The sequence below is a fragment of the Rhinoderma darwinii genome, chromosome 11 (genome assembly GCF_050947455.1).
Source record: "Rhinoderma darwinii isolate aRhiDar2 chromosome 11, aRhiDar2.hap1, whole genome shotgun sequence".
Classification (NCBI taxonomy): domain Eukaryota; kingdom Metazoa; phylum Chordata; class Amphibia; order Anura; family Rhinodermatidae; genus Rhinoderma; species Rhinoderma darwinii.
Genome location: NC_134697.1, coordinates 90535587 through 90551272, shown reverse-complemented (window position 1 = coordinate 90551272; position 15686 = coordinate 90535587). Strand labels below are relative to the sequence as shown.

The window sequence follows — 15686 nt, the reverse complement described above, 5'->3', positions numbered from 1 at the left end:
TTGTTCCTTCATATTACAGGCATTATGTCCTTGTTCCTTCATATTACCGGCATTATGTCCTTGTTCCCTCATCTTAACGGCATTTTGTCCCTATTCACTCATCTTACCGGCATTATGTCCCTGTTCCTTCCTTTTACCGGCATTATGTCCCTGTTCCTACTTATTACCGGCATTATGTCCCTGTTCCCTCCTATTACCGCATTATGTCCCTATTCTATTACAGTGTGTAGAAGAAACCAGAGACTGCTCCTCCAATAACCAGGCAATTACAATAACGACTAAACACACTAGAGTTTGCGGCTACAATAACCTTGCACCAAAAAAAAGAAACAACAAAGTTTGTATTACAATAACCCGGCACAGACAAGAAGCTATAGTCTGCTCCCCCTGTAATACAATAACCCGGAACAGACTAGCAACTCTAGTCTACTTCACCTGTAATACAATATCCCGGCACAGACAAGAAGCTGTAGTCTGCTCCACCTGTAATACAATAACCCGGCACAGACAAGAAGCTATAGTCTGCTCCACCTGTATTACAATAACCCGGAACAGACTAGCAACTATAGTCTACTTCACCTGTAATACAATAACCCCGCACAGACAAGAAGCTATAGTCTGCTCCACCTGTAATACAATATCCCGGCACAGACAAGAAGCTATAGTCTGCTCCACCTGTAATACAATAACCCGGCACAGACAAGAAGCTATAGTCTGCTCCACCTGTATTACAATAACCCGGAACAGACTAGCAACTATAGTCTACTTCACCTGCAATACAATTACCCGGCACAGACAAGAAGCTATAGTCTGCTCCACCTGTATTATAATAATCCGGAAAAGACAAGCAACTATAGTTTGATTCACATGTAATACAATAAACCCGCACAGAATAGACACCAGAGTCTACTTCACCTGTATTCATAAAACCCAGCAAATACGTATTGATGTATTACAGATGGAACAGATTCTAGTGTACTGTAACAGACAAGACATTAGAGTACGCTCCACCTGTATTACAAGAAACCAAGTCCCAGCACATACAGTACAGGACAGGGACAGCCGGAATCAGAGAGACGGTCAGTAGCCAGGGACAGCCAAGTGCAGAGAGACGGTCAGGAGACAGGGACAGCCGAGTGCAGAGAGACGGTCAGTAGCCAGGGACAGCCGAGTGCAGAGAGACGGTCAGGAGACAGGGACTGCCGAGTGCAGAGAGACGGTCAGGAGCCAGGGACAGCCGAGTGCAGAGAGACGGTCAGTAGCCAAGTACAGCCAAGTGCAGAGAGACTGTCAGGAGTCAGGGACAGTCGAGTATAGAGACACGGTCAGGAGCCTGGGACAGCCAAGTGCAGAGAAACGGTCAGGAGTCCGGGACAGCCGAGTGCAGAGAGACGGTCAGGAGTCAGGGACAGCCGAGTGCAGAGAGACGGTCAGGAGCCAGGGACAGCCAAGTATAGAGAGATGGTCAGGAGTCAGGGACAGCCGAATATAGAGAGACTGTCAGGAGTCAGGGAAAGCCGAGTATAGAGAGACGATGAGGAGTCCGGGACAGCCGAGTGCAGAGAGACGGTCAGGAGTCAGGGACAGCCGAGTGCAGAGAGACGGTCAGGAGCCAGGGACAGCCAAATGCAGAGAGACGGTCAGGAGACAGGGATAGCCGACTGCAGAGAGACTGTCAGGAGTCAGGGACAGCCGAGTATAGAGAGACGGTCAGGAGCCTGGGACAGCCAAGTGCAGAGAAACGGTCAGGAGTCCGGGACAGCCGAGTATAGAGAGACGATCAGGAGTCAGGGACAGCCGAGTATAGACAGACGGTCAGGAGCCTGGGACAGCCAAGTGCAGAGAAACGGTCAGGAGTCCGGGACAGCCAAGTGCAGAGAGACGGTCAGGAGCCGGGGACAGCCAAGTATAGAGAGATGGTCAGGAGTCAGGGACAGCCGAGTATAGAGAGACTGTCAGGAGTCAGGGAAAGCCGAGTATAGAGAGACGATCAGGAGCCAGGGACAGTCGAGTGCAGAGAGACGGTCAGGAGCCAGGGACAGCCGTGTGCAGAGAGACGGTCAGCAGACAGGGACAGCTGGAAACAGAGAGACGGTCAGAAGCCAGGGACAGCCGAGTGCAGAGAGACGGTCAGGAGCCAGGGACAGCCGAGGGCAGAGAGTGGGTTAGGAGACAGGAACAGCCAAGTGGAGAGAGACGGACATGAGTCAGGGACAGCCGATTGCCAAGAGGCGGTCAGGAGACAGGGACACGGCATAATGTCCCTGTTCCCTCATATTACCGGCATAATGTCCCTGTTCCCTCATCTTACAGGCATTATGTCCCTGTTCCTTCATATTACAGGCATTATGTCCTTGTTCCTTCATATTGCAGGCATTATGTCCGTGTCCCTTCATATTACCGGCATTATGTCCCTGTTCCCTCATCTTACCGGCATTATGTCCCTGTTCCCTCATCTTACAGGCATTATAACCCTATTCCTTCATATTACCGGCATTACGTCCCTGTTCCTTCATATTATCGGCATTACGTCCCTGTTCCTTCATATTACAGGCATTATGTCCCTGTTCCCTCATCTTACAGGCATTATGTCCCTGTTCCTTCATATTACCGACATTATGTCCTTGTTCCTTCATCTTACAGGCATTATGTCCCTGTTCCTTTATATTACAGGCATTTTGTACCTGATCCTTCTTATTACAGGCATTATGTCCCTGTTCCTTCATATTACCGGCATTATGTCCCTGTTCCCTCATCTTACAGGCATTATGTCCCTGTCCCTTCATATTACCGGCATTATGTCCCTGCTCCCTCATCTTACCGGAATTACGTCCGTATTCCTTCATATTACCGGCATTATGTCCCTGTTCCTTCATCTTACAGCCATTATGACCCTGTTCCTTCATCTTACAGGCATTATGTCCCTGTTCCTTAATATTACAGGCATTTTGTACCTGTTCCTTCTTATTACAGGCAGTGATCTTCTACTTCTATATACACGGGGGTAGGGGCTTCAGTATCACGTCGGTATTCCAGTGACGAGCCGGGTATGTGGACTGCAGTGTGTCCCCTAATAGCGTCCTAGAAGCAGCTGACTGAATTGGGTCTTAGACCAGGGAATGTTAATCTGAAGGGAAAGAGGATCACTCGCCAGCAAGTATAGCAGTAAGGTACTCAGGCAGGAAAACACATCCTCGTAGCGGCGCCGTCGGACGCCGTTTGTGCCGATGCCTGCACGTACAGGAGTGGCAGAAACTCACCGCTGAATATCCGCTCAGTTGCTCATAGCGCTGTATAAGCGCCCGAGCAGTGGATCAAACAACTGACTTGCGGTGTTGCTTCTTCGGCGTCCAGCTTGCTGCTGGGCAACGTGCTTTCCGCAATCCTTGGAGAGAGGGCCAGTGTTTTCTTAGCTGCTGTCACTGCTACTAATGTTACGAGATTCTTACAACAAACAATAAATCTGTTACTGGGACCAACTTTGACACAAGTATCGGCTCGGCTCGTATCTCATTCTGCCGGACGGCTGGGATTAATAAGGCTGCTGGCAATAAATCTGTTCACCTCTAGTACTAATAATGAATCTGTCTGCTGTCCCTATATAGGACTCACTTTATTACAGTAACGCGTGCAGTTTCTTGCAGAGCAACATTTAGTGAGACGCATTCAATGAATGAAAAAGGACAAAACTGATGCAGCTGATACGGCATTTTACAAGAGCAAAACCCAATGTTGGAGGGGCCGTGTTTTCCAAGCTGCTCTCATTGCTACAAATGTTACGAGATTTTCAAAACAAACTACCAATTTGTAGCACCAAGTTCCACATAAGTATGGACTTGCATTGTCTTGTATGTCACTTTGCCAGACTGCTGGTATAATCGAGCTGCTGGCAATACAATGACAGGAAACAGAATGCACCTATTTCTACTTCGTACTAACACTGTGCGTTGTCTATACTTAGGACTGACCTCACCCCACTAACGCATGAAGTTGCTGCAGAGTAACATTTACTGAGACGCATTCAGAGAATAAAAAGGACAAATTGATGCAGCTCTATTCAGAAGTAACATCTAATATCAGAGCTCCAATAGTGCGGTACTTGAGGGAGACAAACATTACAGCCCAGTTTGTCCTCTTTATGCCCCCACTTTTGATATTTGATTTATGTACCTTTCCCTTTTATTCCCCTTCATCTACGATAAGTCACAATGCTGAATGGGATTTGTTCATTAAATGGGGTGTTCTCTACACAGGGACCGTTCACCCCTTCCCTGTTAGGTAGAATATACCTCTAAGCTCGTTGTTTTATTGATCGATATTTTTTCTTAATTCCAGAGATCCTTTGATCCGTGTGCTTCTTGCCCTTCTCTTCCCCTCCCTTTTTCATTTGTTCACATTTAGTTGGTGGTGTAGACCAGGGCAGAATTAGAAGCAATGAGTCCATGAGAGGAAGGGTTTGTTACCCGAATAGCGTCTCCTGTATATATAAAGCATTGCCGCAGACCCCTCGTAGGACTTCTCCTTTGTAGTTTAGGAACTGCTCTTATCCGTACATGACGCGGGGATGGAATCTTAGCCTAAACACCTGGGATGATGGTGGTTATACTTCAGGGGGACCGAATTGTGACAAAGCTCTTGAGACTGGAAGATAGAATTTAAGACACTATGTAGTCGGGGGCGAGTTGTAGATCGTGAACACGAATCACTGGAGTAGTTGTACTATTAATGTGTTCTGTACAGTATAGTTAGTACATCAATGAGGACAGCGCCATCATCTACCCGAGGCAGCAGTTAACTACTGCACCGCTCACCAGCTCCTGTGATCGGATAGATTTAAATCCACCAACAGAGAACAGACTCGTGGGAACCACCAATTAGCTGCACTGGGAGTGGCTTATGACGATTCCACAGGTCACATGACTTGCTCTTCCAGTAGAACAGCGGTCAGGCATCGTTGCTCATTTGCATAGCCTGTGTATAAATACAGCAGCGGTGGGAGGGTAAAGCATTCTATTATCTCAGTTGTCAGCAGATCGCAGTGTGTGATCATGCCTGAGCCCGCCAAGTCTGCCCCGGCGCCCAAGAAGGGCTCCAAGAAAGCCGTGACCAAGACACAGAAGAAGGACGGCAAGAAGCGGAGAAAGAGCAGGAAGGAGAGTTACGCCATTTACGTGTACAAGGTGCTCAAGCAGGTCCACCCTGACACCGGCATCTCGTCCAAGGCTATGGGCATCATGAACTCCTTCGTCAATGACATCTTCGAGCGCATCGCAGGGGAAGCCTCCCGCCTGGCTCACTACAACAAGCGCTCCACCATCACCTCCCGGGAGATCCAGACTGCCGTGCGCCTGCTGCTGCCTGGAGAGCTGGCCAAGCACGCCGTGTCCGAGGGCACCAAGGCCGTCACCAAGTATACCAGCGCCAAGTAATGTGCCCCGTCCCTGCAGTAAGAACACAAAGGCTCTTCTAAGAGCCACCCACCTTGTCTACAACAGAGCTGTGCCTGCTATTGTCTGGCCTCCCGCTAGTCCCTCTGTTCTATGTGCGGCCGCTCTCGTGTCGGTGCAGATGCTGCTTCATACATTATGTGGCTGCCGGACAGGGAGGGACATTGCCGCGTGTGAGGAAGCCGGGTCACGGATCCTGCGGCCAGATGACCTGTCATAATATCACACTGTCCAGAAGAAACGGAACATTGTACATTAGGAGACGGAAGGAAGCATGGGACATCTGTAAATAACAATGATGAGGGTAGTAGTCAGATTTATAACATAGATGCCAGGGAAACTGCTTGTCGATGATAGAGAACAAGCAATCACACTGGTGAGGACTGGATAAAGGGTGGCTATTGTAATACAGGCGGAGCAGACTCTGGTGTCCTCTGTGCCGGGTGTTGTAATACAAGTGGAGCAGACTCTAGCGTCTCCTCTGTGCCGGGTATTGTAATACAAGTGGAGCAGACTCTGGTGTCTCCTCTGTACCGGGTATTGTAATACAAGTGGAGCAGACTCTGGTGTATCCTCTGTGCCGGGTATTGTAATACAAGTGGAGCAGACTCTGGTGTCTCGTCTGTGCCGGGTATTGTAATACAAGTGGAACAGCCTCTATTTCTTGTCTGTGAGGGCTTCTTTTAATACAGGTGGAGCAGACTGGTGTCTATGCCCGGTTATTGGAGCAGTCTCTGGTTTCTTCTACACGTTGTAATAGAATAGGGATATAATGCGGTAATATGAAGGAAAAGGGACATAATGCCGGTAATAAGTAGGAACAGGGACGTAATGCCGGTAATAGGAAGGAACAGGGACGTAATGCCAGTAACAAGGACATAATGTCTGGAAGATAAGGTAACAGGGACATATTACCGGCATTGTGTCCCTGTACCCTCCTACAGGGGACATAATGCCACTAATATTAGGGAACAGGGACATAATGCCGGTAATTCGGGAACGATACGGATGTAATAAAGACGTGTTACATGTTTGTACGTCACCACCTTTATACTGGAGATTGGTACGTTGGAATTGTGCGTTTCACGGTATGGTTGGATGGAGAAGAATCAGCCCGTGCAGCCCGCAGATAACAAGACCCTAATGCAGCAGCAGCTCTGCGCTATCACACCCGGGAATGTCCCCCCATATCCTGCAGCATGAAGGAGCCGCTGCACGGACTGAACGACTCTTCCAGACATGGGAGACCAGCGGGAATAAGGACATGCGCACGAATAAGCACAAGATGGAGGCGTCAGCTCTGTTGTAGACCTGGTGGGGGGCTCTTAGAAGAGCCTTTGGGTCCTTCCTGCAGGGACGGGGCACATTACTTGGAGCCTAATGAGCAGAATCCGCTTCTGCTTTATTCCTGCTCCATTCGAGTTCAGGCGGGAGATGTTCCTATTGGTAGAGACAGAGGAAGGGGCGTGGTGTTATCTGCGAGTCTATAGAAATATTCTACTTCCTCATTGGCTACAGTGTCTGGCGTTGAATATCAGTTTTAGATGCGGCCAATCAGAGAAGAAGCTCTCTGCTCCATCCGGGTATAAGAAGTGACGGTCGGAGCGCAGCCGTTAGATCTGATCAGATAATAGACATGTCTGGAAGAGGAAAGCAAGGAGGCAAAGTGCGGGCTAAAGCCAAGACCCGCTCATCCCGGGCAGGACTTCAGTTCCCTGTCGGTCGTGTGCACAGACTTCTCCGCAAGGGCAACTACGCTCAGAGGGTGGGCGCCGGCGCTCCGGTCTACCTGGCCGCTGTGCTGGAATATCTGACCGCTGAGATCCTGGAACTGGCCGGAAATGCCGCCCGGGACAACAAGAAGACCCGAATCATCCCCCGTCACCTGCAGCTGGCCGTGCGCAATGACGAGGAGCTCAACAAGCTGCTGGGTGGTGTGACCATCGCTCAGGGAGGCGTCCTGCCCAACATCCAGGCTGTTCTGCTGCCCAAGAAGACCGAGAGCAGCAAAAGCGCCAAGAGCAAGTGAGCGCCGCTTATCCCACATTTAACCACAAAGGCTCTTTTAAGAGCCGCCCACGTGATCCTTAGAACAGAGCTCTCACCGCTGATCTCCGATATGTAAACGTTCTGCGCCAGATAAGTGGCTCTGCTTGTACAGAGATCTACCCATATGAATTCATATACCGCGGGGTTTCACATTGAAGAGGAAGCCGTAGGGTGGGTGGGTGTAGAATTGCGTTACTCATGACCTATACATTCACTACTGCCTCGGGTAGATGGTGGCGCTGTCCTCATTGGTGCACTAACTACTGTACAGAACACATGTTCTGTACAGTGATTCATGTTCACGATCTACAACCCGCCCCCGACTACATAACTTAAATTATATCTTCCAGTCTCACTGGATTCTTCGAATGCGTCTCAGTAAATGTTAGTGGGATGAGGGGAGTCCTAAGTATAGACAACGCACAGTGTTAGTACGAAGTAGAAATAGGTGCATTCTGTTTACTGTCATTGTATTGCCAGCAGCGCGATTATACCAGCAGTCTGGCAAAGTGACATACAAGACAATGCAAGTCGATACTTATGTGGAACTTGGTGCTACAAATTGGTAGTTTGTTTTGAAAATCTCGTAACATTTGTAGCAATGAGAGCAGCTTGGAAAACACGGCCCCTCCAACATTGGGTTTTGCTCTTGAAAAATGCCGTGTCAGCTGCATCAGTTTTGTCCTTTTTCAATCATTGAATGCGTCTCACTAAATGTTGCTCTGCAATAAACTGCACGCGTTACTGTAATAAAGTGAGTCCTATATAGGGACAGCAGACAGATTCATTATTAGTACTAGAGGTTAACAGATTTATTGCCAGCAGCCTTATTAATCCCAGCCGTCCGGCAGAATGAGATACGAGCCGAGCCGATACTTGTGTCAAAGTTGGTCCCAGTAACAGATTTATTGTTTGTTGTAAGAATCTGGTAACATTAGTAGCAGTGACAGCAGCTAAGAAAACACTGGCCCTCTCTCCAAGGATTGCGGAAAGCACGTTGCCCAGCAGCAAGCTGGACGCCGAAGAAGCAACACCGCAAGTCCGCTGTTTGAGCCACTGCTCGTGCGGATATTCAGCGCTATGAGCAACTGAGCGGATATTCAGCGGTGAGTTTCTGCCACTCCTGTACGTGCAGGCATCGGCACAAACGGCGTCCGGCAGCGCCGCTACGAGGAGGTGTTTTCCTGCCTGAGTACCTTACTGCTATACTTGCTGGCGAGTGATACTCTTTCCCTTCAGATTAACATTCCCTGGTCTAAGACGGGATTCAGTCAGCTGCTTCTAGGACGCTATTAGGGGACACACTGCAGTCCACATATCCGGCTCCTCACTGGAAGACCGACGTGATACTGAAGCCCCTACCCCCGTGTATATAAAAGTAGAAGGTCACTGCTCAGATGATACACGAGCGGTCACCAGCAGACATCATAGCTAATCTATAGAGGATGTGGCGGCTCTGAGAAGAGCCTTTGTGTTGTGTAAGATGGAGCTGAGCAGGAGCGGAATTAACCTCCGAAGCCGTAGAGTGTGCGGCCCTGGCGTTTGAGCGCGTACACCACGTCCATAGCGGTGACGGTCTTCCTCTTGGCGTGCTCGGTGTAGGTGACGGCGTCACGGATGACGTTCTCCAGGAAAACCTTCAGGACGCCGCGAGTCTCTTCATAAATCAGACCGGAGATGCGTTTGACGCCTCCCCTGCGAGCTAGACGGCGGATGGCAGGCTTGGTGATGCCCTGGATGTTATCACGGAGCACCTTCCTGTGCCGCTTAGCACCGCCCTTTCCGAGTCCTTTTCCTCCTTTACCGCGACCAGACATCCTGTAAACTGGAGCTAAAGAGAAATATTGTACCGAAACCACGGGGGCGCGTCTTTATATAGACCATGGGTGGACCAGAGAGAGAACTGTAATACATGTCACTTTCGGGGCGTTTCTCTCAGCTAATTTACATTACCAATCCCTCCCCCTCCCGTTGATTGGCTTAAATCAGATTTTGAATTGCAAGTTCATTTTACAATACCGGCCGTTCTTTTCCCGCTTCTACTTGTACTTTCATATTATGCATTATGTCCCTGTTCCCTTATCTTACCGGCATTACGTCACTGTTCCTTCATATTACCGGCATTACGTCCCTGTTCCTTCATATTACAGAAATTGCGTCCCTATTCCTTCATATTACCGGCATTATGTGCCTGTTCCCTCATCTTACCTGCATTACGTCCCTGTTCCTTCATATTACCGGCATTACGTCCCTGTTCCTTCAAATTTGTGGCATTATGTCCCTGTTCCCTCATCTTACCGGCATTTTGTCCTTGTTCCTTCATCTTACCGGAATTACGTCACTGTTCCTCCATATTACTGGAATTACGTCCCTGTGCCTTCATATTACCGGCTTTATGTCCCTGTTCTCTCATATTACAGACATTATGTCCCTGTTCCCTCATCTTACCGGAATTGTGTCCCTGTTCCCTCATCTTACCGGCATTATGTCCCTGTTCCTTCATCTTACCGGCATTACGTCCCTATTCATTCATATTACCGGCATTACGTCCCTGTTCCTTCATATTACCGGCATTAGATCCCTGTTTCTTAATATTATCGGCATTACATCCCTGTTCCTTCATATTACCGGCATTATTTTCCTCTTACTTCATATTGCTGCCATTAGGTTCCCTCATCTTTCAGACATTATGTCCCTGTTCCCTCATATTACCGGCATTACGTCCCTGCTCCTTCATATTATCGGCATTACGTCCCTGTTTCTTCATATTACCAGCATTACGTCCCAGTTCCTTCATATTACCAGAATTGCGTCCCTATTCCTTCATATTACCGGCATTAGGTCCCTGTTCCTTCATATTACCAGCATTATGTCCCTGTTCCTTCATATTACAGGCATTTTGTCCCTGTTCCTTCATATTACAGGCATTATGTCCTTGTTCCTTCATATAACCGGCATTAAGTCCCTGTTCCCTCATATTACCGGCATTATGTCCCTGTTCCCTCACCTTACCGGCATTATGTCCCTGTTCCCTCATTTGAACCGGAATTATCTGCCTGTTCCTCTATATTACCGGAATTACGTCCCTATTCCTTCATATTACCGGCATTACGTCCCTGTTCCTTCATATTACAGGCATTATGTCCCTGTTCCTTCATATTACAGGCATTATGTCCCTGTTCCTTCATATTACCGGCAATACGTCCCTGTTCCTTCATATTACAGGCATTATGTCCCTGTTCCTTCAAATTACCGGCATAATTTCCCTGTTACTTCATATAACCGGCATTATGTTCACTGTAGGAGGGTACAGGGACATAATGCCGGTAATATGTCCCTGTTCCCTCATCTTACAGGCATTACGTCGCTGCTCCTTCATATTATCGGCATTAAGTCCCTGTTTCTTCATATTACCAGCATTACGTCCCTGTTCCTTCATATTACCAGAATTGCGTCCCTATTCCTTCATATTACTGGCATTATGTCCCTGTTCCTTCATATTACAGGCATTATGTCCTTGTTCTTTCATATTACCGGCATTATGTCCCTGTTCCTTCATATAACCGGCATTAAGTCACTGTTCCCTCATCTTACCGGCATTATGTCCCTGTTCCCTCATCGTACCGGCATTATGTCCCTGTTCCTTCATCTTACAGGCATTATGTCCCCGTTCCTTTATATTACAGGCATTTTGTACCTGTTCCTTCTTATTACCGGCATTATGTCCCTGTTCCTTCATATTACCGGCATTACGTCCCTGTTCCTTTATATTACAGGCATTTTGTACCTGTTCCTTCTTATTACAGGCATTATGTCCCTGTTCCTTCATCTTACAGGCATAATGTCCCTATTCCTTCATATTACCGGCATTATGTCCCTGTTCATTCATCTTACAGCCATTATGTCCCTGTTCCTTCATATTACAGGCATTATTTCCCTGTTCCTTCATATTACCGGTATTATGTCCCTGTTCCTTCTTATTACCGGCATCATGTCCCTGTTCCTTTATATTACAGGCATTTTGTACCTGTTCCTTCTTATTACAGGCATTATGTCCCTGTTCCTTCATCTTACATGCATTATGTCCCTGTTCCTTCATCTTACAGGCATTATGTCCCTGTTCCTTCTTATTACAGGCATTATGTCCCTGTTCCTTCTTATTACAGGCATTATGTCCCTGTTCCCTCATATTACCGGCATTATGTCCCTGTTCCTTCTTATTACCGGCATTATGTCCCTATTCCTTCATATTACCGGCATTATGTCCCTGTTCATTCATCTTACAGACATTATGTCCCTGTTCCTTCATATTACAGGCATTATTTCCCTGTTCCTTCATATTACCGGCATTATGTCCCTGTTCCTTCTTATTACAGGCATTATGTCCCTATTCCTTCATATTACAGGCATTATGTCCCTGTTCCTTCTTATTACAGGCATTATGTCCCTGTTCCTTCTTATTACAGGCATTATGTCCCTATTCCTTCATATTACAGGCATTATGTCCCTGTTCCTTCATATTACAGGAATTTTGTCCCTGTTCGTTCATATTACCGGCATTATGTCCCTGTTCCCTCATCTTACAGGCATTTTGTACCTGTTCCTTCTTATTACCAGCATTATGTCACTGTTCATTCATCTTACATGCATTATGTCCCTGTTCCTTCATCTTACAGGCATTATGTCCCTGTTCCTTCTTATTACAGGCATTATGTCCCTGTTCCTTCTTATTACAGGCATTATGTCCCTGTTCCCTCATATTACCGGCATTATGTCCCTGTTCCTTCTTATTACCGGCATTATGTCCCTATTCCTTCATATTACCGGCATTATGTCCCTGTTCATTCATCTTACAGACATTATGTCCCTGTTCCTTCATATTACAGGCATTATTTCCCTGTTCCTTCATATTACCGGCATTATGTCCCTGTTCCTTCTTATTACAGGCATTATGTCCCTGTTCCTTCATATTACCGGCATTATGTCCCTGTTCCTTCATATTACCGGCATTATGTCCCTATTCCTTCATCTTACAGGCATTATGTCCCTGTTCCTTCATCTTACAGGCATTATGTCCCTGTTCCTTCATCTTACAGGCATTATGTCCCTGTTCCTTCATCTTACAGCCACTATGTCCCTGTTCCTTCTTATTACCGGCATTATGTCCCTGTTCCTTCATATTACCGGCATTATGTCCCTGTTCCCTCATCTTACAGGCATTTTGTACCTGTTCCTTCTTATTACCGGCATTATGTCCCTGTTCCTTCATCTTACAGGCATTATGTCCCTGTTCCTTCATCTTACAGGCATTATGTCCCTGTTCCTTCATCTTACAGGCATTATGTCCCTATTCCTTCATATTACCAGCATTATGTCCCTGTTCATTCATCTTACAGCCATTATGTCCCTGTTCCTTCATATTACAGGCATTATTTCCCTGTTCCTTCATATTACCGGCATTATGTCCCTGTTCCTTCTTATTACAGGCATTATGTCCCTGTTGCTTCATATTACCGGCATTATGTACCTATTCCTTCATATTATCGGCATTATGTCCCTGTTCCTTCATCTTACAGGCATTATGTCCCTGTTCCTTCTTATTACAGGCATTATGTACCTGTTCCTTCTTATTACCGGCATTATGTCCCTGTTCCTTCATATTACCAGCATTATGTCCCTGTTCATTCATCTTACATGCATTATGTCCCTGTTCCTTCATATTACCGGCATTATGTCCCTGTTCCTTCATATTACCGGCATTATGTCCCTATTCCTTCATCTTACAGGCATTATGTCCCTGTTCCTTCATCTTACAGGCATTATGTCCCTGTTCCTTCATCTTACAGGCATTATGTCCCTGTTCCTTCATCTTACAGCCACTATGTCCCTGTTCCTTCATATTACCGGCATTATGTCCCTGTTCCTTCATATTACCGGCATCATGTCCCTGTTCCTTCATCTTACAGGAATTTTGTCCCTGTTCGTTCATATTACCGGCATTATGTCCCTGTTCCTTCATCTTACAGGCATTATGTCACTGTTCCTTCATCTTACAGGCATTATGTCCCTGTTCCTTCATCTTACAGGCATTATGTCCCTATTCCTTCATATTACCAGCATTATGTCCCTGTTCATTCATCTTACAGCCATTATGTCCCTGTTCCTTCATATTACAGGCATTATTTCCCTGTTCCTTCATATTACCGGCATTATGTCCCTGTTCCTTCTTATTACAGGCATTATGTCCCTGTTCCTTCATATTACCGGTATTATGTCCCTGTTCCTTCATATTACCGGCATTATGTCCCTATTCCTTCATCTTACAGGCATTATGTCCCTGTTCCTTCTTATTACAGGCATTATGTCCCTGTTCATTCATCTTACAGCCATTATGTCCCTGTTCCTTCATATTACAGGCATTATTTCCCTGTTCCTTCATATTACCGGCATTATGTCCCTGTTCCTTCTTATTACAGGCATTATGTCCCTGTTCCTTCATATTACCGGCATTATGTCCCTGTTCCTTCATATTACCGGCATCATGTCCCTGTTCCTTCATCTTACAGGAATTTTGTCCCTGTTCGTTCATATTACCGGCATTATGTCCTTGTAACTGGGATTATGTCCCTGTTCCTTCATCTTGCAGGCATTATGTCCCTGTTCCTTTATATTACAGGCATTTTGTACCTGTTCCTTCTTATTACAGGCATTATGTCCCTGTTCCTTCATATTACCGGCATTATGTCCCTGTTCCCTCATCTTACAGGCATTATGTCCCTGTTCCTTCATATTACCGGCATTATGTCCCTGTTCCTTCATCTTACAGGCATTATGTCCCTGTTCCTTCATCTTACAGGAATTTTGTCCCTGTTCGTTCATATTACCGGCATTATGTCCCTGTTCCCTCATCTTACAGGCATTTTGTACCTGTTCCTTCTTATTACCGGCATTATGTCCCTGTTCCTTCATCTTACAGGCATTATGTCCCTGTTCCTTCATCTTACAGGCATTATGTCCCTGTTCCTTCATCTTACAGGCATTATGTCCCTATTCCTTCATATTACCAGCATTATGTCCCTGTTCATTCATCTTACAGCCATTATGTCCCTGTTCCTTCATATTACAGGCATTATTTCCCTGTTCCTTCATATTACCGGCATTATGTCCCTGTTCCTTCTTATTACAGGCATTATGTCCCTGTTGCTTCATATTACCGGCATTATGTACCTGTTCCTTCATATTACCGGCATTATGTCCCTGTTCCTTCATCTTACAGGCATTATGTCCCTGTTCCTTCTTATTACAGGCATTATGTACCTGTTCCTTCTTATTACCGGCATTATGTCCCTGTTCCTTCATATTACCGGCATTACGTCCCTGTTCCTTTATATTACAGGCATTTTGTACCTGTTCCTTCTTATTACAGGCATTATGTCCCTGTTCCTTCATCTTACATGCATTATGTCCCTGTTCCTTCATCTTACAGGCATTATGTCCCTGTTCCTTCTTATTACAGGCATTATGTCCCTGTTCCTTCATATTACCGGCATTATGTCCCTGTTCCCTCATCTTACAGGCATTATGTCCCTGTTCCTTCATATTACCGGCATTATGTCCCTGTTCCTTCATCTTACAGGCATTATGTCCCTGTTCCTTCATCTTACAGGAATTTTGTCCTTGTTCGTTCATATTACCGGCATTATGTCCCTGTTCCCTCATCTTACAGGCATTTTGTACCTGTTCCTTCTTATTACCGGCATTATGTCCCTGTTCCTTCATCTTACAGGCATTATGTCCCTGTTCCTTCATCTTACAGGCATTATGTCCCTGTTCCTTCATCTTACAGGCATTATGTCCCTATTCCTTCATATTACCAGCATTATGTCCCTGTTCATTCATCTTACAGCCATTATGTCCCTGTTCCTTCATATTACAGGCATTATTTCCCTGTTCCTTCATATTACCGGCATTATGTCCCTGTTCCTTCTTATTACAGGCATTATGTCCCTGTTGCTTCATATTACCGGCATTATGTACCTGTTCCTTCATATTACCGGCATTATGTCCCTGTTCCTTCATCTTACAGGCATTATGTCCCTGTTCCTTCTTATTACAGGCATTATGTACCTGTTCCTTCTTATTACCGGCATTATGTCCCTGTTCCTTCATATTACCGGCATTACGTCCCTG

The 15686-nt window shown here is 46.4% G+C and overlaps 2 protein-coding genes across 2 annotated transcripts; both read left to right on the top strand.

Annotated features, from left to right (window-relative positions):
• Positions 1 to 5048: 5048 nt before the first annotated feature.
• Positions 5049 to 5429, top strand: LOC142663334 (histone H2B 1.1). Its single transcript, XM_075841943.1, has one exon. The coding sequence runs from the start codon at positions 5049 to 5051 to the stop codon at positions 5427 to 5429; it is 381 nt and encodes a 126-aa protein (XP_075698058.1).
• Positions 5430 to 7083: 1654 nt separating this feature from the next.
• Positions 7084 to 7476, top strand: LOC142663329 (histone H2A type 1-like). Its single transcript, XM_075841939.1, has one exon. The coding sequence runs from the start codon at positions 7084 to 7086 to the stop codon at positions 7474 to 7476; it is 393 nt and encodes a 130-aa protein (XP_075698054.1).
• The last annotated feature ends 8210 nt before the right edge of the window (positions 7477 to 15686 follow it).